Consider the following 26,947-nt stretch of genomic DNA (forward strand, 5'->3'; position numbering starts at 1 on the left):
CATAGTCTATCGTATGATTATTCGACGTTTCATGCATTTCGCCTGAATCGGACAGGCCGATCCGCTTTATATATATTTTACCACTGACTGGGTGAAAAAGCCAAACAGGCCGGAAACAGTTCGCCGTGTGCAGGTCAAATCACAGCGGAATATCTGCTCTTCCTCCCTTCTCGCAACCTCCTTCTCCCTCTTCCTCTCCTCTGATCGCTCTCAGTTTGACTCCATGTAATAACCAACATCTGGCCCTCGCGCAAGCAGGACGGACAGGCAGGTCAAGCTGAACCGCGCTAACCCCATGGCGCACCTCAACCAGACTCCCCTATTGGACAGGAACAAGAACCAGAACCCCCTCCTTCCCTCTGTCTAGCTGTCAGTCCGTAACCCGGTTCAGGAACAGTTCATGGTGTCAATCCGCCGATCCGACACCAGCAAAGCGAGAGCGAACGAAGAAGCCAGAGGTCCGAGCAGGGAGAGACACTGAGAGCGAGGGAGAGAAGGAGAACCAGGTTATCTGTGATAGTCTTCACTGTTACGCAGATAATCAAATAAGTAATTACAATGAGAACAAATCTAGAATATTTGGATCCGATGGATACAGGTCAGGCTAACGGCTACTAGTGACAGTAACAGTTAATGTTTTGGTGCGTTTAGACTAGCTTCAACCAAAAGATACCATCCGCCAGGAAGCATAGGAGGTGTGGAAGAAGAGTTTGAAGGGCGCAGGAGGATTCTGCTATTCTCTTTTGTTGAACTGGGGGAAAAAAGAGGAGAGAGGAAGAGAGGTAGAGACAGAGGAGGGAGCCAGGGGAATACGGCGTCACGCGCTATCCAGAGAAGCTCTCACAGAAGAAAGCGCTTATTTTGGAGGCTCGCTCAGCACACTGTGGGCCCAGGCGAGCTCCCGCCGTACCCTAACGTTTGCTCCTGTGCCGGAGGACAACGTAGGCTATGTGAGGCTTCTGCAAGAGAAAAGCGCGAGCCCTGACTGTGGCACTGGCCAGGCACGCACCGGCCCGATATACGGGGCATTCTGCAGCACAGGCAGAGGGGGGGTGAGCGCGCGCACGAGGTGTGTTTTTTAGGGTAAAGTAGCACCGCGAGCCCCAGACCGAGCAGTCCCCGCCAGCCTGTGCGCTGTAGGTAGGTTTGAATGTTGGAGATCCATGGCGGAGCCGGCTTAAGATTTATGCCTTTTTCCAAACCGGGCATGTAAACGTTCAGTTGTGTTTTAGAGGCGGTCTCAGTGATACACAGTTATAACAACAGCAAGCACCAGTGCTGTTTAAGCGGTGGTTTTGATTGGAATGAATGTTGCTTTAGTGCTATTTTTGATACTAATACACGTTAGGAAAGAGCCAAACTCATAAACCGACAGCGCGTAATTACGCACTCGCAATCAGTGAAAAATACGTCCAAGGTTTTCCGTGAAGGGATTCTCTGGTTTTCTTAACTCCAGCCACAACGTCCGCTCGGTGTCCAAAACAGACTGCATTATCCAGGAAAAAAAAACATCACAACAGGAGGGTTCCAAGAGGAGAGACACGCCGAGAGAGCGCAGGTAAGGTCTGCCGGGATGCTTCTCGCTCAGTGTCCCGGTGTGTGTTCCCGAGGCGTCCCCATCCCACAGTCTCCGCCGCTAGACATGTCATTAATTATCTGTTGTGTGACCGTGGTCTCTTTCCAACTCGCAGAGGCATCCGGGGTGTGCCCACGTCAAAGCTCTATTGCTAGCCCCAAACTTTTTTTTTTTTCTTTTCTGTGTGTGATGTGTTTGTGTGTATGTGAAGGCAGCTGAAGACAGATGCTTCAGAATAGGCAACATGTAAGGGGGCGAGTGGGGAACCACCATCTCTCTCTCTCTCTCTCTCTCTCTCTCTCTCTCTCTCTCTCTCTCTCAATCTCCCTCTCTCTCTCTCTCTAAATAAGTTTGGAAGAAGGTGCGTATCCGGTAAGTGTGTCTGTGTGCGTGACACACAGAGAATGAGTCGTAGTGAATAGGGACCTGACGGCGAGGTGTAAAGAAAGAAGATGCATGCAAGACACGCTGTGATTTATGGTGGTGTGAAAAGATTGCTCACTCGAGAAGCCGTCCCCCTCTCTCTCTCTTTCTCTCTCTGCTGTCCACAAGTAGTCGTGTCCTCCCTCAGTCACCAAGGCTCACATTCCCGGATCCTTTGTTGTTTGCAGACAAGATTTCAGAATTAAAAAAAAATCCTACATTTTATGAAAATGTGTGAACTGGACAGGATTCAGCTTAACCAGGTCATTTTCTATGACTTGAGGTGTAGTCCAACATATACCCTCAGATCCTTTTAGCTGTTCATATTGTTGAATAGTATCATTTTTAGATAATAATAATAATGATGATAATAATAATAATAATAATAATAATAATAATAATAATAATAATAATAATGATAATAATGATAAAAATAATAATAATACATGTCAAATAAAAGATCAAACGTAATTTTAATTACAAGTATGTGATTGTCTAATCACATTATTAATTATCACGTATTTGATCTTCCCATGATTACTGATGAAACATTTACCGCTTATCTGTTCCTGATGTGATGTCCATGATCACTTCTACCAGTTTTTAATGTTTTTAAAGTCTATTTTGTTTATCATTGTAAACTGGAACATTAAGATAAAAACAAGTCATTGTTAAAGTAGTTAGGCTACAAATGGTCGCTCTGTATCTGGAGTTCTTAACCTGGCGTTCCTGAGCTCTCACAGTGGATCTCAAGAGAGCTCTAAGGGTCACGCTATACGTGATGACTTGCTCAAAATTTTGTTTCATTGTTTTTGTGTTTTTCTTGTAAAGTGCTTGATATTTGAGTGTCTTTATTGAACCTGAAGTCATTCAAAAGAAGTAATCTGAGGTTTAAAAATGAAATGAAAAATCAAATAGTCAATCACCAGTCATCTAAAAGAAACTGAAACTCAAGAAGACTTTTCTTTATTTTAGTGTTCTTTATTTAGTGTCACAAGCCAAGCAGGTTGGGAGTCACTGCTCAATAGTTATACCAGGTAATATTTGGACAGCTCCTCTGGAAGCTTGCTTGACCTTGGTGGTTTTTACTTACTTCCGGGTACAGAGTCTTTAAAGTCATGAAAAACCCACAGCAAGTCCAGCACAGCCGTGATTTAATAGATTTTTTCATTCATCAATGACAAACTATGGGCAAAACACCAATCAGAATAAAATAGTGGGGGCAAGCACGCCTGACGCTGTCGTAGTGTATAAAGGCTGACAGCTCTGGCTGAGATCCATACAGATGCTTTCTCCTGCTCTAACAGGCTTAATAGCAGCTCTGTCTGCTGCTAGGCCAAGTGGCCTGATTATATTACAATCACTGGCTTCTTTTTCTGATCTATGTGTCATAAGAGGAGCATGTTGTTAGGAAATGGATACACGCCTGTTGTACTGGTGCAGGTTGTTCAACACTCAGCGTAATGAGGCCTTAAAGCTATATAATAACAACTTAGGAAAATCCATTTTTAGGGTGATGCCAAACCACAAACTAATACAGATACATATCATTTAGTGCTGGTGTCCCTGGGTCGACTGCAGGAAACCGTCTTCTTTTACCAACAGGCAACCACTGTGGCTGTCTGTCCTGAAATTCAACATCTAACATCGGTCAGACGACTGGATACACACTGACAAAAGAAATAAAAAAGAAGCTCAGTTACTCGGACTGAAGTTGCATCCAGGCAACAGTCACTAGCTACAACCATCCTGCTGTAATCCTCAGGAACATGCAGAAATTAGCGGGACTAACTAACTACTGACACGGTTAACTATTCTATACTTTCAATACCATCAGAGAGTGTAACATTGATGTAGCAAGGCAACTGAAGAGATGCTTTATTTGCACACTTCAAATGGCGCCATACTAAACCTCTATATCACTGCCAGTGCATTTTTGTCAATACTGATCAATCTATGCTTGTAATATAGAACATTCGAAACAGATATCCTCTTTGTTATTTGTTAAAATTTCAGAAACCCCATCAAACCTTTTCAAACTTGGCATCACACACTCAAAACCATGAAACATTTCAGCTGTTTTATGTCAGAGTTATGGAAATACTAAAAAAAAAAAAAAAAAAATTACATGCTGATCCTGCATAAGCTTTGACTGCAATATCGACATATAGTTTATCACATGTATTCCAACATCCGAGCCCAGCCTGAGATAAACTTGCCCAAACTAACCTGTTCTTTCCTGATTTCTATCTACCACTCTCAGCACACACACAAGCAGTCACATCCATCCCATTCCTCCAGTGCTTGACAGACTTGGTGAGCTTGGCACTTTTCATGGCCCAGGAGCAGAAAGGGCAATTTGGCCTTTACACCCTACCTTCCTCTAAACAACCCCAAACACATTCATCCCCTCTCTCTCTCTCTCTCTCTCTCTCTCTCTCTCTCTCTCTCTCTCTCTCTCTCTCTCTCTCTCTCTCTCTCTCTCTCTATCTATCTATCTGTGTGTGTGTGTGTGTGTGTGTCTATGTCAGGGCTTTCTTCGAGTTGGAGGTTAAAGATTAGCATCTCTGATAAAGATTAACTCTCTGTCAAAGGAAGGTGCTGATGACATGAGTTTCTGGTTAAAGACTGTTAGTGACACAGGGACGAGCTTTTCAGGGAGATGAGTGACCCTGCCTGAAGCAAGACAGGAGGTGGAAACTGAGCTAAAATGTTAGCTCAATGGATGGTAGATAAGGTGTCACTTAAGACAAGATGCAAAAGTGATTTTGGCTACAGTTAGGTCATACAGTTTTGTTGGCATGATTGACCCCACAAAACATGGGACTGCTTGTACATGTGCAAACAATAATAATAAAAAAAAAAAGCCCAGGTTTCTATTAAAGGATAAATTCACCCAAAAATGTAGATTCAGTCATTATCTACTCACCCCCATGATGATGGAAAGTCAGGTGAAGTTGCATAGTCCATGAAGCATTTCTGGAGCTTCACAGCAAAACAGCATTGCAGCATTCTCCTAAACAACTGAAGCAGTTGGGGACTTGTTTTAAAACATGAAGAACAGCTGCATAAAAAGCCAAAAGCAAACAAACAGCACAGTCAAAGTCTCCCAAATTGATTTGGAAAAACGTTATTTACACACTTTTCTGATCCAAAGTCACACAGCTGTATAGCTGCTAAGCTAAAAGCATCAGGGTGCATCCCGCCTAAAGTGAGTGCACAAGCTAGCTTGAGTTTGTATCAAGAGTGTAAATAACATCTTTTCAAATTCATTTGGAGTCTCAGGGCTTCTGGAGACTTTCATCATTTTAATTTCAAAGAGGGAGATGACCACAGATATTTTCAGCCTATTAGCAACCCTCAGTCAACCTCTTGTTAATAAGTTTTGAAATCTCAGTTCAGCTTTGATATTAGATAAATTTGCACATGATCCCTGCCAACTCTTTTGAGGCTATAATTGGGGAACATTTGGAAATGTGTCCTCTTCGGCTGAAGCCAGTGGCTTAAACAAGATTCAAATAGGTCTTTTGTACACAGGATGAGTGTCATGCATCAGTTATGTGCAGACAGCCGGGAGCAACAGACTTTATAAGTAGAAGATTTGTTCAGATTTCACAAGCCTGAATGTGTTCACAAAGTAAGGGGATATAATCATAATAGCAGACAATGGTATGTCCTTTAACATGCTTGTTGTTACACCATGGTGTACAACAGATGTAAGGCAGTTAGATGTAACTGAGAAATGGCAGCCTTTAGAAGCATGGTTGCATACACCCATGATCCGGTTATGTAATTTAGCCTGGTTGTGAAATGAATAGCCCAAAAATGTGTATTCAAAGTGTTCCTGGTGAATGCATGTTGGAATGCATGTTGGTTCATTCCACAAACCTGTATAATGAACAGGAATTAAGAATAAATAGATAGGATTTATGTTGTGAGTTTTGTGGCTGTTGCTTTGATTTTTCCTGGCATACCTTAATAACAACTGGGTATAGGTAGCTGGTTATAGGCAACACACCCTAAAACCTTCCTCTTAGATTAAACAGACTGGGGGAACTGTGTCTCTCTGTGTCATTAGTGCCTGTCAAGCCCCAGAAAAAGAGTGTTGAAACCTACGAGTCATTTGGCCGAAGTAGGAGGGGAGGAGACAAAATGTGTTGTGGTATAGGTTTGTTGTTGCCTGCCCATTTGATGTGGCTGTGTTGCCGTGTCAGTGATTCTGCTGCATGACCGGTGAACCTCTTTACACTTCAACGAAAGCTTCAAATGGTTTTGATGCAAAATGTCCTTTTACCAAAAGAACTATGGATATTGACTGATCTATGCGGAAGTGAATGTTGAGGGCAGTGGGTACTGTGGTGGCCAGAAGTATTCAAAATGTATAAAACTCACATGCATTCTATTTTTAAATATATATATGATAACATATTCAAAGAAATGCATATGTGAAATTGGAAGCTTGCGTACTATCCAAGCATAAGTGGTCCTTTCAGTGTAAATAATGAAAAAACAAACTCATAGCAAAATATGTACTAGCAGAGAAAAACATGTAAATGCCTCACCTGAAATGTAAAACTGTCATGTGGTGTCAGACTGCTAAAGTGTAATTGTTTGACATGTAGACTAGCACATACGCTACAAACAGATTTTCTTACTTGACTTTTCCTTTTGCCATTGAAGTGGGACCAAAACAGCACACACATTTCTGCCTATGAGAAAAGAGGTAAGAAGAATTACCAAACCAAATTAAATTCGAACTGGAGAGCAGAATGTAGGAGGCCAGAAGCCCTCTGACGTTGTGCAGTGACTGACCTCGAATCTTGAAATTGGATACACATGGGGGGATGTGTTTAACAGATAGGTTGTTTGAGGCCAGAGGCTTTTAAAGTTTTGGTTTCTTTTGATTCAGAAGCTACTGCAACAAGCTAGTCTAATAATTATTCTTTGTTGGCTAAATAAGGCTGAACAAAATTTTAAAAGTTTTTGCTGTTTGTATTTTCTTTTTTTTAATTGGGGGCCACATACTTCCGTGATCTACATTGGAATACAGATCAAGTTCAACTGACTGTATGATTGAAATGTAAATTCATTGAACTAGGTTGAAAAAAGTGCTGTAAATTAAAACAAACATCATTATCAACATCATTAAAAAAATAAATAAATAGAAAACCTGCTATCGATGATCAAAGAAACCTTGATAATCTAAGATAGTTGAATACAAGCATATTTTGGATGAAAACCCTACACTTAATGTCAGTGCTTTTGTGTTGGAGTTGGTAGAGATTACTTTTAGGACCTGCAGTGTATTCCCTGTCTGTCCTGCTACTGACTGGCTGCAGTTTCACATCAACAGCATCAGAAAGAAGGTGAACACTTTCAATTGAAACTGATCATTTATTTCCTGTATTTTCTGTCTCAGTTAAAAGGATGCTGGTTTAAGGGCGAAATCATAAATGCATGGAAATGGGATTATGGGGCATATACTTTCCAGTAGCCTGATCATTAAATACATGAGCTATTGCTCCAGCAGGTCAAATGTCACTTTTGGAGAGCTGTGCACCAATATATCACTGTGTAAATGCTCAGTGGGGGGTGTTCAACTGCAATGTTAGTACCACAAGTTCTTTTTTTTACTATGTCTGTAAAGTAACAGCACTGACACTAAAATTTCTGAACTTGTGTAGTACTTGTACTTGTAGTGTTGTTTGCATGTTGTACTTTTATGTTGTGTTTCAAAGGAATGTAATGACAAAGTCACCATAGAACTTTAGATCAAGCCTAGCAGAAAGACTTCAATACACAAAACAATATACATGAAGAATAGTTCTGTTCTGAAAAACAGCATATGGCTTGGTGTGTGTGTGTGTGTGTGTGTGTGTGTGGGCTGCAGGCCGGTGACGGCTCCACCAGACCAGTCAGAGATAAGAGCAGAGCGTAGTGATAAAGTTTCAGATCATGCAAGACTTCAAAATAAGGCTGCAGGCAGCAGAAAGCAAGAAAATCAATCATTCCATCCATCAACATTGCATGGATGCTTTAAAGTCGAACAGCGCATCATATTTTAAGAGGTTGAGACATAGATGAACATCCTGTACAGTAACCAATAAGTTCAAATAAAATGAGAATATTAAATAATCAGCTTGAACTTGTGTCACATAATTGCTTAACTTCAGTAAATGCACGTCAACACTTGAAGTTTTTGGTCCGTGCATCCGTTCACCTCCCAGGAGTGTAAACCTACTGTTCATTAACTTATATACATATGCATTATTAAATCAAGCACGCGCAGTTTTTTAGGCTTACGCCTATGCTGCTGCTGATATTGTCTTTGCTCAATCCGTGATTTAGAACTTTCACTTCATCCAACCGGAGAAAACCCCTCGTCTACATTGTATTATTTGGATATTCAGAATCAGGAGCACTGATTTCATCCAAAGTCCCCCTCTCTCCATTTGCCTCCTTCCACTGAGATTTTGGCTCATCAGCTGTTCTGGGGCACTGGAGGCGGCCTCCTCCCTTTGTCTCGACCTATAGGCTAGCTGGCTAAGCTAGTCGGCCCCTGCATCACTTTCTGGGCAACTTTGGACTAGTCCAGTCCTGCTCCGTGGCTCCAAGTTTCCTACTAACCCGCGGGGCCGAGGGGGGACACCGTGAGGAAACCCCGGCTGGTGCTGCGATGGGGATGGACGGCATTCAGAGCTGTGCGTGAGTGCATGGTGGGAAACAATAACTTTATAGTAGTAGGAGTAGTGGTGGAGGTGGTGGTGGTGGTGATGGTGGTGGTGTAGGCTGGTGCGGGGAGGTCGGGGGATCCTTGCTTTTGATTTATGTGTTTGGGGGAAGCTGTCAGGAGCAGAAACAAGAAGCAGCGCCAGGCACAGATTTTATTCCAGCAACTAGTTCATCCTGTTGACGTGGATGCTCTTATACAATTATACAATTCATTTCTAAACAGTGTTTAGCACCGCATACAGCACTCGATGGATGTTTTATCTGCCGCTGTATCATCGGCCGGGATGAGTCCTCCTGCTCTTGGTGCTGAGGACAGCCGAGCAGTAACTCTAATGCGGCCCGGGATGTGTGTTTTTCTCTCGGATTGATGCTGATGTTATTTATGGGCTACGTGGATGTGAAACCGCTGGGAAACAGCTGTTCGCCTCATGGACCTGCTTCCGATTTTCCTTCACTTCTCTCTCTTTTTTTTTTTTTTTTTTTTTCTTTTTGCCTTGACGGGCCGTTTGGTGTTTAACAACATTTCGGACTGTTGAACCCATTCCTATTACGGATTTGTTCCGTTCGAATGCAAATCATGTATACGTGTTAACGTTGAGGTTTTCGCACGAGGCACAGCACTTTGGTTTTAGGATATTCCCGTCGAGATTAATAGGACCAGGATTTGGACGCACCCCGTTCAAATTGTTCATTGTAATTTCTCTTTGTTTTGATAGGTAGATTTGTGTCATAGCTCCCTGTGTTCAGTGTGTTATTCATGCACTCATTCATTTCCTAATTTTTTTAATCTACTTTTGTAATATTACACTCTTGTTTCACTTTTGTTGCTCAATAATCTGGTTCCAAAATATTCTTTCAAATTATCAATTGATAATATTATAACATCTTCCATTATTTCTATCTGTGCACTCTGACTTTTTACCTGCATTGCTGATGGCAAGGAGCGCCATTTTTCGTCGTTAAAGGTTAAAGACAGAAGGCATCGCAGATCAGACATTCCCAAACAGAAGGAAACATGGTAAATTTGACAGGATGTGTAATACGATAAGCAGAATCAATAACGCCTCAGATCACTCCCACTGTGCCTTCATCCTTCTCTCTGCTCTTATTACTTTTATTCCGGGATTTCACCGGAATAATTTAAGGTCAGCAATACCTGTCAGCGGTTGCTCCTGTCCCAACCGTTCGATTAGACTACAAGAGGTCTGTGCACTGTATCGGATTTTACCAAGACCTTTTGATTACATATCCCTATCTCTTTCTTTCCTATGTTCCCCCCCTCCCCCTATCTTCCCTCTCTCTCTCCCTTTACCCCCTTTTATTCTGCAGGTCTTAGGAGCTTTCTGGAGGCCGTTTTCTTCCATCAAAACACCAGGAAATAAGAGGAAATCTTCCGGTGAGTCCTGCTGTTTTACTATATTCCTTGTGATGGTGCACTGTTCGAACGAGGTTTAAAGTCTGTGTATTTGTAGTGTGATCCATCGGCGCCTTATTAGACCGTGAAGAAGGTGGCGATTTCGTTTTAAAACCTCGTTATTGCGCATAAAGCGATTTATGGTTTGTTGTGGTCGCCCTGTAATGTATTCACGCGTGTCAACTGTTATCAACTGATATTATTATTATTATTATTATTATTATTATTGTTATTATTATTATTATTGTTATTGTTATTGTTATTGTTATTATTGTTATTATTTTTTATGATTATTATTGTTTTACATAGCGTTACGTAAATGATGTCAAAACTGGACAGAAACAGGGCAGACGTGATGTTCACGCAGTTCATATGATGTGAAAACTGTGACGGAAGCGTTGGTGGCTTTGTAACATTAACAGACGATTTGGATAAATCATTTGTTTTATTTAAAAATTGACTGAACATTGTAGAAGGCTGCAGTCAAATGCATGTGAAATATTTGTCCTTCATGCATGATGTGTGTGCGTGGTGTAATATGATGTAATGACACGTGGTAATGTAATATAAACCAGAGGTGTGAAGGGCGGTGTGATGGCCGCGGGTTAGAGCCGCAGCAGGGTCAGTCATCATTTGAGAAGACAGTTATTAAAACAGCACGCTGTAACTGCGCTAATGTCACTATAATGCGAACACTACCAGTGATATTATATATAGAGGCAACAGCACTGAAACTAGCGCTAACAGCAGCATACAATAGGTCACAGCTGTAGAAATGCTTCAAGTTATTTTCATTCAGAACACATCAAGGCCCGCACATGACAAACAATTCCTCATTTGTGAACACTGTTTTAGCCTGGACATTCACAGCGGCACAAAACACAGTGAAGCTGAGCGTCAAATATTATTTTAGATCCCGTGGAAGGCGGAAATTCCTTGGTGTCATCCTCAGTGGCCTACATGTCAAAGTCCTGAGGGGGAAAAAGAAAAAAAATGGAGGGAGGATTTCCACCGTTCTGCAAGGCACAGAGTTTCAGTTGTGAAACCCAATATCCGTGACTCGATCCGAAACACGGAGCCGTCGATGCGCGTCTGCCATCCAAGGAAAATACAGAATAAGTGCCATCCTTTACAAGCACCGGCGTGCTTTTACAAGTCAGTACATACACGTAATCCGCTCTGCTTAGCTCTCCACATCTCTTCCCACACTGTTGCTCAGTGGAAAGAAAAGGAAAGAGAGAGACAAAAAAATCGCTGATTAGTGTTTTGGTTAATGAGTAATGAGGATTTTCAGCAGCAGTTAAATCATTCACAAAGGCTGGTTTGAAGGAAAAGTTGCAGACGGACACTTTTCAGACTCCCACCTTCCACCTACACGGAGCTCATCCTCTCATTTCAGCAGCCCACAGCGAATGCTATCTGTTTTAAAGTTGGGCTGTTTACACACACACACACAGACACACACACACACACACACACACACACACGCTCTGGGTGCGAGAAAACTCATAAATCTTACGTAGCCATAAACGACAGGGGTAGCGTCCTGAATAATAAAAATAGAGCGAAGTGGGGGGGGAGAGAGAGAGAGAGAGAGAGAGAGTTAGAGTTAATGTGTGTGTGTGTGTGTGTGTGTGTGTGTGTGTGTGTGTGTGTGTGTGTGTGTGTGTGTGTGTGTGTGTGTAGGTGTGTGAGTGGCGGTGGTGATGGTGGTGGGGGGGTTATGAAAACATTGTAAGACACCTTCATATTTTCATTTCCATTCTGGTCTCACCTCTCTGTGCCTCTTTCCTTCTGGGCTTTCTTGTCACTCTTGGTAGCTTTTTTTAGCCAGCTTCACCTCTTTCTTCAGATGTTACTGCACTTGCTCCTGTCTTCCTCCCATGTGTTTCACAGCCAAAACACAGGGAAGTTCTCTCTTCTTATGCTTTCTTTCTTTAAAGATACCAGTTAATGTAAAGCTCTAAGATTACCTCCACTCAGTCAGTCCTTCTTTTTCAGCCTATTCTTGATTTGTTTCATTATCACTGCTGTCTGCACCTTTGCTGTCACTTACCTCCCTTCCACTGTGGCTTCTTTTTTTTTCTTTTTCTCTACCCTTTTCTGTGCATAAGCAGGAGGAGGGGGAAACGACGTGTTGAAATCTTAACAATACAGACGAAGTCTAGTTTCCACAGGGAGACATGGAATGAGCTACAGGAGGGGCTCTGTCAAAACAATGATAAAATAATTAAAACAATAATAATAATAAAATAAATACATAAAGATAGAGCAAAATAAAAGACATGTTGGCTGTAAAATATCACAAAATATTCATACATTCATTCAGCAAACTGACATAAAAAGTGAGTGATTAGCAAACTGCAGACAGAATAAAAGGGATTTGTCCCAAAAGACATACATTTCCCCACTCATAGATCTGGCTGCTCGACTAATTAATACACTTGTCAAATAAATGCCGCTTATATTTTTAGTGACAGTCTTACTGGACATGAAGGTAGATAGTTACAAACATGAAAAATATAGATATTATAAGACATTTGATATAAAAGCTTAAATGTTGCCATGTAACAGAGAGATGTCAGTATACAGAAAAGAGATTATGAAATAACCACAGAATGACGCTTACGTCCATCCGTCCAAAACCTGTTCAGTTGTGTTGTTGCACAATACTAATACAGCTTCTGAGATGGGTATAACATATTGAATTCATTAGACTGTTATTTTATATGTAGCTTATATCTTTTGTTAAATTGTAAGCCTTCTTCGACATTATTACCTCGAATTCAATTTACTGAACTATCTACAGCAAGAAAAAAGTAACAACAGGAACTGCTAACCTTTTATGTGAAACTGAAATTATGAATGATAGACTTAAACGATATCATAGCCGAACTAGGCTACTACAGTTCTCCTTGTTGAAGTCTGATGTAAGATTTATTTTGCCAGCCTCCAAATTAGGAAAGGAGGAGAACCCAGGGTAAAGATGGACTCCAACCTACACAAGAGGACCGTGCTGTTTAAAATCAGAGTATTTAAGAGGGAGAGAGATCATAAGGGCCAAATAAAAGTTAGACAAATGAACAAAATGACATGTTTTTTATTGCGTAAAAGTTAGGCCAAAAGTCCCCTGGTGTAAGAGTCAACCCAAGTGCTATATAAGAAAGACCCATTTAAAAGACGTATACAAGTAACCTCTCTGCTGTTTGTAGAGCTAACATATCTGCCTGCGTGTTTGTCATCCAGCCAGTGACATTAGCATAATTTGTGAGTGACGCTGAGCTGTTTGATGGGGGAATCAACGCGTCCGCAAGTCAAGCCCCGTTATTTCCTCCGTTACACCCCCGTTGTTGTCAACAACAGAATGAGAATACCTACTGTGATAGCCACTGCCACCACCACAACTATTACTGTCGGCTACTGCTGCTGCTAGCCGTGTGGAATAAGCCCGCCGCCCGAAGCTTTCCAGAGACCGTGGCGAGGCGGGAGCACAGACCCAAGACGGAGAGGAAGACGCGGAGGGAGAGAGGCAGGAGACCCCGGGACACGGACAGAAGGGAGAAGGAGAAGGAGATTAAAAAGAAGGACGAACAACCGCCCCAAAATGCAATGGGGTGATATTTCGCGGAGGACCTGCTCCTCAGAGGCTGACTGACTCCCTGGCCGGCAGTGTGAGCGACTGAGGCTAAAAAAGACAGACTTTTGAGGCCATTGTTATCAGCCAGCAGCGGTGCAGGCAGCGCTGGTGCTGGGGCGGAGGGTGGAGGGGGGGGGGGGGGGCGGGGGCGCGAGCAGGCAGCAGGCAGGCTCCCGGTAAGCTCGTTCAGCTCGTGCGCTAGCTAGCCTGCCTGTAGCCTACACCAAGCCTGTCCGTTAACTCTGCCCGCGTATCGAGCCCCCCACCGACATCTCGTGTCCGTCCAGCTCTCTCAGCCGCCAGCCGTTCATGCCACACGGTGTCTGGTTCGCCGCCCTCGCGCAGCCCGGTGTGCCGCCGCCGCCGCCGCCGCTGGCTCCAGGAGGTGTTGTTGTGGCGGTGAGCTGCCGTGCTAGTCTCAGACAGCACCGGAGGAGCAGGGGGTTTGCGGACAGAAGAAGAGAGGAGGAGGAGGAGGAGGAGGAGGAGGAGGAGGAGAGGAAAACGGGAGAGGAAGCGCGCGGATTCGTTATTTATTAAATGATTTATTATTGTTATTGATTGCCTGGCGACGTGTGTGAGGACTGAACTGTGATGCGGTGTTGCCGGGTGCGTGCCGGACTGGACCGGGACCACCGGGGCTAAGGAAGGTAAGGAGCATTACCGGCAGGCAGGCAGGCCAGTCGGTAATGCACGAGCTCAACAACAAACCAGAAATACAGAGTGTTTGTTCGCTGTGCAGTTTGTGAACGGCGGAGTGGCTGGCTCAGTGATTTATGGCCCGTATGGCTTCAATCCCGGTTCAAGAAGAGTTCACAATGCTTTAAGCTGCCGTAGCTACCCGCCGCAAGCAGCCCCCCTTCTTCTTTCGGCCTACCTTCTCTGTCCTTTTTCTTTCTTCTGTTTTTCTTCTCATTTCTTTTCCTCCTCTGTCCCTGCCTCGTCCTCACTTACATGCTATTTATTTACAAAGCAATGGCCGACCATTTTTCCATCTTCTGGATGATCCACATCCCCCTGCTGTTTCATCCCCACGGGCCTCCGCTTGATCATTCTGATCATATCTGACATTTTTTTTAATTCTTGCTAAGACGTTTAGATGTTATCATTTTATTCACACATGGAGGCTACACTGGTAACTTCAGCCTACACGGAGGCCATGGAAATAGCAACAAAAGCTCTGATCAGGCCAATCCTTTATTGTTTATGGGCTCGGCTCCATATAATTGGCCCCTCTCTGTGTGTGTGCCTGTTAATGGGATAAGGAATATGTGGATTGTCCAAGTTAATGCATCCTCTGTCTGTCTCCCTGCCTGCATAGCTCTTCATGGCAGGCGCCATTTGTAATTTTATATCCCAGGATAAAACACAGACACTGGACACCAAGGCCGACCTCTCCCTCCCGTCTCTCTGTTGTTTTTGTTTGGGTGGCTGTTTCTCTGTCACTATAAGTGGATTATTCAGGGAGGCGTCTAGTAAAGTTGGTGATTGTATTAAGCTGTAGCCCTACAAGCCAGGGGCAGAGACATTACGTGTCCCGTTTAATGGTGAAACAGCGATATGATTTAATAACATATTCCTCCTACACTCACTGCCACGGCCTCTCTCTCTCTCTTTCTCTCTCTCTCCCCCTTCCTCCCTCTCCCTCTCTCTTTGGACTATTCCTCAGAGTAAATAATTAGGATTCCAGCTTGTCTACTAGAAAGATAAATGGCTGACATGTGTGACGTGCTGAGAGCTGAAGTCAAGCTGCTCTGTGTGATAAAAAAAAAGAGTAATGTTTTTTAAAGAAATCACAGTTTTACCCCGTTATAAAAATATTGTTTTTTGGATATCATATTTTTTTAGCCATTTATTTATGTAGGGAAAGTAATCTAGGCCTAGCACGCACATGAATTAAAAAAAAAATATTCAGCATATAACTTTCATCACATTTCGTGTAGCCACACGGACAGACGTCATTATTTGAATCTTTTTTTCAGCTCAGCTTCTTTTTTTTGTGGCGCAGGCCTGTAAATATCTAACAGTGGTGTTATCGCCCTGCGCACTTTAGCTAATTCCCTTTTTGTTTTCTAAAGGTACCCCCAAAATGTCAGATCTTATGGTGCAGGTAAATAGAATTGAAGGCTACATTATATCTGTGTGGGCCGTCGTTCGATATGAATCCTGGCAATTAATTACTGGTAAATGAAGATGGTGCGCTTCAGGAGTTAGCTGCAGCTCTAGCACACACAGGCTCGGCTTGTGTCTGGTGACGGAGGCAGCAGAGCCGCTTCAACTCCACTTCTCCTGTTAAACATTTTATCTCCAGAGGAGAAATGAATGCCAGGTGCTCTCTCGCGCCTGACAAGCCGGCCTCTCGCGGCCACAGGCCCACCCCAGCGGTGAGCGCGAGATAGGAGTCTACGGGGTCTAACACTGCTCTGTTTTTTCTTCCTCTCTTTTTCCCTTAAGGGGCCCATGATAGAGCACTCTGGCTACTCGACCCTAATGAATCACTGAGTCGTGAAGCTTCTTTCTTGCTTTCTTTCTTTCTTTCGACCCACAATATGAACCAAATAGTACCGTCTGGAAATTATTTAGCCTACATCCTTTATATCGAACCCGATTTTCCAAAAGTGCATATGAGAAATATTACCGATAGATACATTTAGAGATTTATTTCATGCATCTGAGGTTGACAGTTTAATGACATTTGAGGTATCATTAACGCGTAATTTCTTTGTTATTCCGTTTATAAAATATAAAACAAAAACAAAAACCGCGCAGTAATAGGCCTATACACCGCTGCCATGTTTCCTCTGACCTGTTTAAATAAATCTACCTTGCTGCAAGAATAGCGTGTTATTCAGCAGCAATGATCGCTTCCGGAGATAGCCTCGTATGAGTGAGGATGAGTGAGGTAACGACGAGCAGACGGAATACAGTAAATCATGTGTGTGAGGCAGTGGTTGACAGAAATAGGCTACCTACATCAGTCACAAAGGGAAATATACAGAGGCCACATTCACTGCCGCCATTAAACAACAAAATGTCTCGTTCGGAATGAATAACAGACATGATGGGGTAGCACTTTAATTACAGACGTAAGGCTCTAAATGAAATTTACTAATACGGAGAAAAATGTGACCAACAGTGAAGTTTAAAACCATGCTGAAAATAGATTTTCTATCATTTCAGAGATTCAAAAGTGAAACATTGTCATCATCCAACTGCTGAAAAATAAGCAACCAGAACAGCTACCATTATTAATATTATGAAAAAATAGCCTATGTTATTATTACCACTAATAATAATTATTTAAAAAAATGATATAAATCCTATTGTCTAATTACTGTGTGACTTAAAGTAACATTTAATGGAAATGCATCTTTCCGTGTGTGTGTGTGTGTGTGTGTGTGTACAGAGAGGGATCACAGTTTGCCTCGTGCCCCCTCCACCAGAGCATCTGCAGGCTGTGCAGAGGGCTGAGAAGGGAGGGGGAGGAGAGAAAAGAAAAGCAGTGGTTTCTATTCATGTCATGTTGCCTTTCATTGGAGGAAGATGGATTTATCTGTCTTATTTCTTTATTCTGCCTCTCCTAACCTTTTAGGTCAGATTGCAGGGGACCGTTGGAGAGACACCGTCACGTGACCCCCGGTACCAAATGGTCTTCCGGCAGTGGCTCTCAACAAGGACCGGAGCACAAGAAGACGCCGCCACTTCTCTCAGAAATGCAGAAGACAACATACTACGACAACTCCTCGACGCTTTTCGGTGGCTACTCGTCCTACCAGGTGCAGGGGGCGGCAGCGGCAGCAGCAGCAGCCGCCAACGGCTTTGGGGGCTACGATGCCCCGGTCCCAGTGTCCCACCACCAGCCGGCTTTCCAGTCGGCAACCCATCTGGATGTGGATTCGTACCAGCGCTCTGCCTGCTCTTTACAGTCACTGGGCAGTAGCAGCAGCCACCAGCAGCAGCAGCAGTTAGCTAAAACCAAGGAGCTGAATGGCAGCTGCATGCGGCCCAGCCTGCCGCCTGAGCACCTCCCCGGCTCCCAGGTGTCCCCTCCACTGCCCCCCAACCCCAGCAATGGTAATAACGGGGCTCAGCAGCCGGGTGGCAGTGCTGGGGCCTCCTCAGTCTCTAAATCAGGCCCAAATAAGTCATCTAATTCTTCCTCCTCCATATCGTCCTCCACATCGTCCTCCTCTTCCTCACTGCCCCCCAACCCGACCTTGGCCAAGCATATCTTTCCCTGGATGAAAGAGTGTCGGCAGACAACCAAGCAGAAAAACTGTTCCCCCAGCAACAACTCTGGCAATGGTGATTACACCTGTCTCTGTCTCTCTGTCTGTTTTGTCTCTGACCCACCCCCTCAAACACCATGGCTTAGCAGAATTATTATTCCTCCCATACCAGTCTCTCTCTCTGTTTTTGTTGTCTTCATTACTCTTTTCCTCAGCTCCTACTGTGCTCCTTCTGTTTATTCCTGCCTCCAATTTACTTTCTCATTTGCGTCTTTGTTCCTATTATCCTGTCTTCTCCTTCCCATCTCAACGTCCCTCTTTCCTCACCTCTCTTATCACCATCCTCTTTCAAGCTCCAGATCCCTGGAGGATTTAAAGAGTTTGTCACTATAACCACAGAACAGGTTTCCACAGGCACTGCTTCAGACAGGGAAATGGCCACAGGCGACTAATCAAACTAGTTGTTATTATTATCAAACTGTAGAATACCTGTGCATATGTGGCAACCAACACTAGACGCCCTGCGCAGAAGTTCTGGGAGGAGGCATACAGTGTTGTTCAACACATGGGGAAAAAGTGTATGTGTCTTTTCCAATAATAATGTAACACTTTTTATGAAGCCCAGTCCATAATGAAGTCTGTAATGCATCCTAATCAATTATGAACATACTTATGATACGCCATATTTAATAATAATAATACATTTAATTTATATAGCACCTTTCAGGTTACCCAAGTCTGCTTACAGAGTGGAACATTTCTCCTATAGTACTGTACTGTAAAATTTATAAGCACTCCTGGACAATCATCATCAGTCATTATCCCATAGTGCATTATAAACGTTACTACCATTTATGTTACTGCCTGTAAAAACGTGAATTTTAAAACATATTATGTGCTGTTCTTGGATTGATCAAACTTTTTTTCACTTAAAGGGGCACTATGCAGTTTTGGAGCAGAAATTCAAACTCCAAATTGTAATATGTACAATAACAATCAGGTAATAATATGAACTCAGAAATATGTGTTTTTCCATAAGTGAATAAACGAGCTGTTCTCAGAGGAAAATAAGGTCCCAGAACACAGTTGGAAGCTAGAAAGGTGGCAGGATACGCTACATATAAACAAAGTAAGAGTTGTTCTTAAAAGCAAAGAAAAAAAGGCCATGTACAGTACCTTACAATTACATTATGATGTGCTAAAAATATTATTATAACGTGTTCTAAAATAATATAATGTATTACAGCTATGAGAATTTTGATGCATTATGATCCTTAAAATAGTGAGTAACCAGCAATTATAGAATATTGATACTTGGCATTAAAATCCATCATAAAATGCCCCATCATGTGTGATGATTAAATAAACAACATTATGAATATTTGTGATTGATTATAAGTATAGGCACCATATAACTCAGTTTAATAGGCACTAACATACATTATCCTCTGTTTCATTTCATTATAGACATTGGCATCACAATGAGACAATATAAGTTTGATATACAGCACTATAGGTGCATTACAACACCTGCATTATAGACATGGACTTCATAGAAACTATAACCAAAAGGGATATTTTGAGTATTGTTCATGATCATTTGAGATCTAGCAGAGTACAAATTTGAATATTTAGCACTCAGTCTGAATTAAGTGTCAGATTTTAAGCAAAAGGACCATAAAAGAGTTGGACTCTCTGAAGAAACCTCCATAGCAGTTAGAAGACTTTAAGTGGACTTTGTCCTCAATAACAGCAGAGCAGTCATGGGTTCATTACAGAAACAGCACAGTCAGTTACAGGACAGTCTGGCTAACCTCCTGCCACAAACCTGCAGCCAGTAGCCAGCACACATCCCTTCATTCATTGATGTACTTTCTCCTCCTTCTCCAGGAGGGAGATATGAAGATGAATTTAATGTACGATAACAGATGAATAGATTTTCGGAGAGAGGGAGAATGACAAGCAGATATTTGAAAGAAATACAACAGGATGATAAATTTGAATATCATATGACTGTGTGATAACAGACAGACAGATATATTATTTGAATTGGTAATTATCAATGAGAGACTTTGTCCTCTGCCATAATGAATATGAGTCTCATACTCACATTCATAAAGCTTTTAGTTGACTGGGCATAGAGTTGAGAAGATTAGACTGTTTATTGATGGGAATTTGAAACAATCATTTTGAGAATGTCAGCGCTTTGTAAAACAGATGATGTGATGGTTACTTCTCCTGCCTCTTGTCCCCGTCCCTAGAAATAAACACTAGACTCAACTGTTTATACTGTTGAGCAAGATACAATTATGGAGAGATAGGATCTAAGTGCTGGCTTTGAACTGTACTGCATCAGCAATTATTTGTGTGAACACGGCACATGCATACACATACAGTAGATACATCGGAACATTTCCATAACAGGCGTATTAGTTACACAAAGAGAGATGGAAGAGGCACTGGAGTTCAGCACTACTGTTTAGTCTGGAATAAACATCAAGATGGAAAAAACACCAGCACAGAGCTAACAAAGTATCATCTGTTGCTGGTAAAGTTAGCCCACTTCAGCAGCCATTTACTTTAGCAGCAAACTAACCATCATGTAAGTAAGTTGTTTTGACACACGGAACCTTCAGAATGGCTGTGTTCAAATGATGCTCACACCAGGCATGACCACTCTGTAAAGACAAAAGTAAAACTAGATTATGTTTTTATAACTCATTATAATAAACACTGTATACACAAAACTCAATTCTGGGATCTGGAAAAGCAGAAAGAAACACCAGGGTTCAGACAGTCTGACGGGTAGAAATAACCTCCAAAGTCAATCAGATTTTATAAGAAAAGGAAAGTGAAGGCTAACCCTTGACTGTTATCAGATCACAGTTTTAAAAAGGACTTTCTGCTTCAGTCGTGACTGTAGTTGTCCAGTCTCACACACGTTACTTTGATCTTCTGTACAACTGAAGCATTAATGTAACATCACTCACTCTGGGTTTGATCTTCATATGTACACTCAGTTACCAGTTTATTAGGTTCACTCAGCTAAAAATAAGACATCTTACCACCATGAAGGCTCTAATGCTCTAAGTGTTGTAGAATCTGTTTCAAGGAGGTGTTGGTTCAAGTGTTGGTTAGAGAAAGATTATGTTTTGGCTTGCCTGGTTCTGTTGCCACAGACACAGTTGGAAAATGTTGTGGTGTCTAATGTGGAAACACTGTCAGTGTCGCTCGCTTGGTGGCCATTACCATCGCTTCCACCTCAGAACACATACATGTAATCTAAACATGATAGGACGCATTGTTGAAATGTTGATAGAATACATAGGAAACCTAAACATGTAACCTATCTGTGATTCGCAGAAATATACCATGTTAATGCTTTATTCTAACAACTGGGCTGTCCTTTTGGAGAGGATGTAGTTTGTCAATCATTATGTTATTGGATTATACAGACAGGTGTTTCTAGTATTTACTGTAGCCTCATTGATATACATTAGTTGGACATAATAATAAAACACCCCTCAGCATGATGAAATAAGTTTTCCAGCACCCATCAAAATACTATATAAAATGGTCTAAAATAATAATAATTTAACACCTCTGAACATTAGAACATTCATCAAGGTGAGGATTTACTGCAGGGCTGTCATATTGGACTATCAGTTTGACGTAACTGTACCTGCTGGAAACACTGTGTATCTGTCACCTTGTTTCCAACCTGGCTGATCCCATGACCACTCGTAACTGTTCCCTTGTAGGATCTATTTTCACAGATTTTCCAAAATCTTGGCAATGACTTTGGTGACCAAAATGTTATCATAACCACAAATATTGATAATATACACCCATGTGTTAGTTAATTGTGGCTGCTCGTTTGAGACATAAAACATAAAAACATAAAAATCTGTTGTGTCATCTCATGTATTGTAAAGCAGTGACAACAGCTGGCCGATTTGAGGTTTATCAGTCTTAAGACAAACTGATTAGCTTCCTGCTGAGAGTAACATTACCATTTTGAAAAAAAAAATATTTACACTTGTCCTTACTTAGAACAGTGCATCAGGTAGTTTTCCACTGGTGTGGCACCGGTCACTGAAAACCATCACATAAATGTGGTGAGAAGTTTGACTTTTCTTGGCAAGCTGATTGAAGTGAGTGCAGATCAGCCTCAGTTCCTGCTGTAGTCATTGTGCTACAGCTGCTGTTGCTGTGGGGGGTTTGTCTATCCAGTCAAGATGCAATTTAGCTGCCCTCGGCCAGCGCCGGGGCCTCCGTCTCTTAATAACTGCCACTGTTATGAAGTGTTGACAACTAATATCAAGGGATAATTCCGCCGGCATGCCTGGACCCCCATCTGCTTTATTAAGAACCTGAATGCTCTCAGTTTCCACCAGCATGCAGCTTGATTGTGTTTTATTCTCTCTTCCTCTCTGGCTCTTTCAATATTTATAATCTTTGACCTTTTTTATTATACCTGGATTTCATCTGCATTGTTTTCATTTGTACTGTTTTCTTCTTTTTTGTACATTTTTTTCACTTTTACTATCTCCATTTTCTAGGGATTTTTTTGAGACCACCATGTTTCTTTTAAGAGTTTTTCTTCTCCATTTTTCCATTTGTCTCTCCATTTGTCTCACTTGCTCTTTCTCTTCATAATGTTTCCCCTTCTCTCCTCAGCTTCAGGTGGAGCAGAGAGTGGTAGCAGCGGGGAGAAGAGCCCTACTAGTGGCTCATCAGCGTCATCGAAGCGGGCTCGTACAGCGTACACCAGCGCACAGCTGGTTGAGCTTGAGAAGGAATTCCACTTCAATCGGTACCTGTGCCGACCACGCCGTGTGGAAATGGCCAATTTGCTTAACCTGTCTGAACGCCAGATTAAGATCTGGTTCCAGAACCGACGCATGAAGTACAAAAAGGACCAGAAGTCCAAGGGCCTGAGCTCCAGCTCTGGAGGGCCCTCGCCGACTGGCTCCCCACCCCTGACCATGCAGTCCTCCGCCAGCTTTCTCAACTCAATGCACCCCATGGGAGGGGGATCAGGCTACGATGTCCCATCTCCGCCATCCTTCGGCAAGCCCCACCAGGGAGTTTCTTACTCCATGTCCACTGCCTACTCCAATGTCCCAGTGAAGGGCTGTCCTCCCCAGCAGAAGTATGGCGCCCCAGACCCAGACTATGGCGACCCCCATCCCCACCACAGCCTAGTGCAGGCCAACAGCACTGGCTATGGGACTCCCACCAATATGCAGGCCAGTCCAGTCTACGTGGGGGGTGGCAGCTATGTGGAACCCATGCCTGGCTCGGGGCCTTCCATGTACGGGCTAAACCACCTCGGCCCCACGCCACCTCACCACCAAACCATGGACTACAATGGTGCAGGGCCCATGTCAGCCGCCAACCAGCACCACGTGGGCGGAGGGGGCCCCCCTGGTCCCTGTGACCCGCCCACACACCCTACGTACACCGAGCTGTCGGCGCACCACACCTCGACTCAGGGCAGAATCCAGGAAGCACCCAAGCTCACTCACCTGTAGCAGGTTTGGAACAAAATGACAACGTAGGAAATAGTGAAGACGAAACAGAAAAAGTAACTCGACGTGACTCACTAACAGACTAACTATCACGTGGGGACTCAACTGCTGCAATGGGATGGCAGCAGAGACAGAACGAGACAGAGAGGAACTATCCAGTGGTTTGTCCAGTGCTCTGTCGCCACAAAGGGGCACAATCAGTGTTTGGTTTTGTCCAGCTCCACCCTGTTTCCACTGCCTTCATCAGTACCTCCTTCAGGTTTGATTAGGGCTCGAGCTTTCACTTTTACCTTTACAGTGGAGTTAATCTATTTTTTGAGAGGCCAAGGCTGTGCCTATGATAAAGTAACAGTGATGGACTGAAACCATTCATGTTGCCAAAAGAGTCCATAAAAGGTCCACCTCTGTCCTGTAAAAGTACTGATATCAATGGTGGTTGCCAAAACATTTCCATGTTTTTTTAAAGCTGGGGCAAAACTTATTAACTGACTCTCTACTACTAAAACATGACATCTCCAAACCTTGTCTACCATTTAACAGTACATTATTAGTTTAACTTTCAATTTTTTAAAAAAGAGAAAAGTTACTTAACTTACACATTCAAAACTGCTTAATGTCCTTAAATACATTATCAGTGATTTAAAATCATTTTAGTGTTCTTTTGGCACACCTACACGCTCAACATGAATCCTCTTAGGGAAATTTGCATTCTTCTCAAAGTGTATTTCTTGGTCCCAGGGCAGTCAAGCATATTGTAGGCGTGGGAGATGAGGTGTACAGTCAATTGTCTCCCACGTCCCCCCAGGGACAAGGAATGTCAGGAAGCCCGTCGTGTGGCACTGGTGTAGAGACATATCGGCAGCTGTTTGGCATAACAAGATGTGTGGTGAGCACCATTGTTTGGTCAGTAGTCATTAGTCTGATAATCTACTGCACAGCAGCCTCAACACTGCACTAAGTACTTCTGTATTCAAACAAAGGAGATGTCAGTTTTTTAAATCTCTCTGCATAATTTTCTATATTTTAAATAATTTAAAAGATGCAGAAGTATTATTCAGCAGTCACAGAAGTCATCCTCCCTGGATTTCTAATGCATTATTGAATCAGCTTTTGTGTGGGCAGCAGCTCAGCTAGCATGTTATAAAAATAATGGCTGTGTTAGAGCTAGTATGTGCTTTAAAATTGTACTTTGATAATAAAATTCCCCCCAAGACACACACACATATACAAACAGCTCTCCCGCCTGGTAAATGAAATAGTTGAGATTTTAATGGGCAGTTAACGAGGTGGTTAGATTTATGACGCTGAGCTCTCTCCCCCTCCAGGCAACACATGTTGTTGTCAGCCAAGCTGAGCTATGTGGAAGGCTCTGCCTCTCCATCAGCTGGAGAGAGAGAGAGAGACAACAGAAATATATGGCTGGAGCTGGCATCACTTGTCTTCCTCACTTCCCCTCGTTCAATGAAGCACATAAAAACCACTGGACAGTCTACCATCCACTGTCTCTTTGTGCCTCGTGTCGTACCCGTCTCTCTCCGTCCAGACTGAATCACTACTAACCCTCTGTCTCCTGTCTGTGGCAGCAGCACATGGCTTCTGAAGAAGGCAAAAATTCTCAAATCCGCCACAGACCCCCCCAACACACACAAACACACACACACACACACACACACACAGGCCCATCACCACACATGCACTCACCACCCTCCCATCATTCGAACAGGGTTTAAGAAGCTACAAGCTCAAAGGCTAAACTAGCTCCCATAGACACACATCTGTGCTAAGCTACGTTAGCCAATTACTCCTCCATATACAAACAGCAATGCTAAGCTAGCTTCCTTTCGTTGACACACTTCCACAGCCAGGTTACACCAGCTGTTGACAACTTCATACAAACACATGAGAGGACATGGAAGAGACATTTTACTGTTCTTATTTTAGCACATCATCGACACAGGGTAAATAATAAGAGTGGAGAACACTATTTATTTATGTTTGGGTAAGTCATTGCCCTCTGTCTCTCTCTCTCTCTCTCTCTCTCTCTCTCTCTCTCTCTCTCTTTCTTTCTCTGTCTCACTATGGAAGAGTTCACTTACATTAGCAGACACTAATGTGTGAAAGTCCACATTTTATATTGTTTTGTTCTGTTCTCTCATATCTTGACTTTTAACGTGGATACAGGGTATATATTTGAACAAAAATGCATGTCCCAGAAATCTAGGCTGATGTGAATGTCACACATTTTGAAAACAGCTGGGTTTATTTGTTTGAACTGTCGGTGAGGAGAGTTTGGGTCAACACACACGAGACCCTTCCAGTCTGGTTGTGAAGACTGTAGCTCTATGTGTGTGTGTGTGTGTTTGACCCTCACTTCACCCTCTGCTCTTCTGGAAATAAACCTGTTGTACGGTTTTTAAAAGTGCAGATTTACACAAATGCCTTTTCACGTCTGGGCATCATTGTTGCACTTAGAGTTTACATTTTGATGGTTAAAGGTAAAAAATAATAATGATGAAATCTTATTTTGAAGACGGAAGGCCCTCCAATCAAAGCGTCTTTCGCCAATGTGTGTTCAAGTGAACATTCATATATAAATATTTATTTGTTATAGCCGGTTTAAAAAGACTTTCTGTTTTGTATTATTATTATTTATCCTTCATGTATTTATATCGAGAAAAAATACTGTACTTTTTTAGTATTTACCTGTTATGAAAGAAAAAAAAAACAACATTGTGTTTCTTCTTGTCCATTGTACTGAAGTTACATTTTTTAGTTCTTGTATTTTAGAAGAAAATAAGTAGTTTTTATGTTCCTATAATGACCCTTGTACATAAATGTCTTGGCTTGTACAAGGAAAAAGGCATGGATGGGGATTGGTGACCTGTCCATGCATAGTCGGAAATTTAGACAAAATATTAGCTGGAAAAAAGAACAAGTCTTTTTGGAGAAAAACAACTTCTTTCTTTGTCCTTTGTAGCTCCTTTTTCTTTCATTGTTGGGAGAGTTGTCTGTCGAACAATTCTTTAATAAAATGTTACGTTATTCACAGCTATTGTCAGTTTTTTATGATTCTCAGGAGTAAAGAATTTTTTCGAAATTATTTTTTAAAACATCACCTTCCCATATGATGGGGCAGTAACACTGTCAGGCTGTCAGGTGGAAAGTGTACTGAATCTCATGGCAACATGCAAACAACAGTTTGCTCTGCTGGACTGCTCTTGGCTGTGAGCTGGGAAAAATTTGTAAACTAGAAAATATGCAAATGATTTTACATCAGGCCTAGACTCGACACAAGTTAATCAATATCTGTGGTGGTGTACATTTACACTGATATCGAGATTGAATGGAAGCAGTTAGGGAATCATTTCCTCTAAATCCTTTCAAATCAGCTGCCCTCAGTGA

General features: G+C 42.5%; 1 protein-coding gene across 15 annotated transcripts in view; it reads left to right on the forward strand.

Annotated features, from left to right (window-relative positions):
* Positions 1–26,593, forward strand: part of hoxb3a (homeobox B3a) — an 89,967-nt gene extending 63,374 nt beyond the window's left edge. For 10 of the 15 annotated variants that reach the window (XM_030406662.1, XM_030406664.1, XM_030406665.1 and 7 more), the window contains 3 exons: positions 10,061–10,127; positions 17,375–18,087; positions 22,692–26,593. In XM_030406662.1, coding sequence (XP_030262522.1) covers positions 17,496–18,087; positions 22,692–23,548 — 1,449 coding nt within the window. In that variant the 5' untranslated portion in view covers positions 10,061–10,127; positions 17,375–17,495 and the 3' untranslated portion in view covers positions 23,549–26,593. Of the gene's footprint in view, positions 1–402; positions 1,559–8,399; positions 8,716–9,361; positions 9,750–10,060; positions 10,128–14,287; positions 14,433–17,374; positions 18,088–22,691 lie in introns of those variants that run through there. The other 5 variants (XM_030406669.1, XM_030406671.1, XM_030406672.1 and 2 more) reach the window with 5 other exon arrangements.
* The last annotated feature ends 354 nt before the right edge of the window (positions 26,594–26,947 follow it).

The sequence above is a fragment of the Sparus aurata genome, chromosome 23 (assembly GCF_900880675.1).
Source record: "Sparus aurata chromosome 23, fSpaAur1.1, whole genome shotgun sequence".
Classification (NCBI taxonomy): Eukaryota; Metazoa; Chordata; class Actinopteri; order Spariformes; family Sparidae; genus Sparus; species Sparus aurata.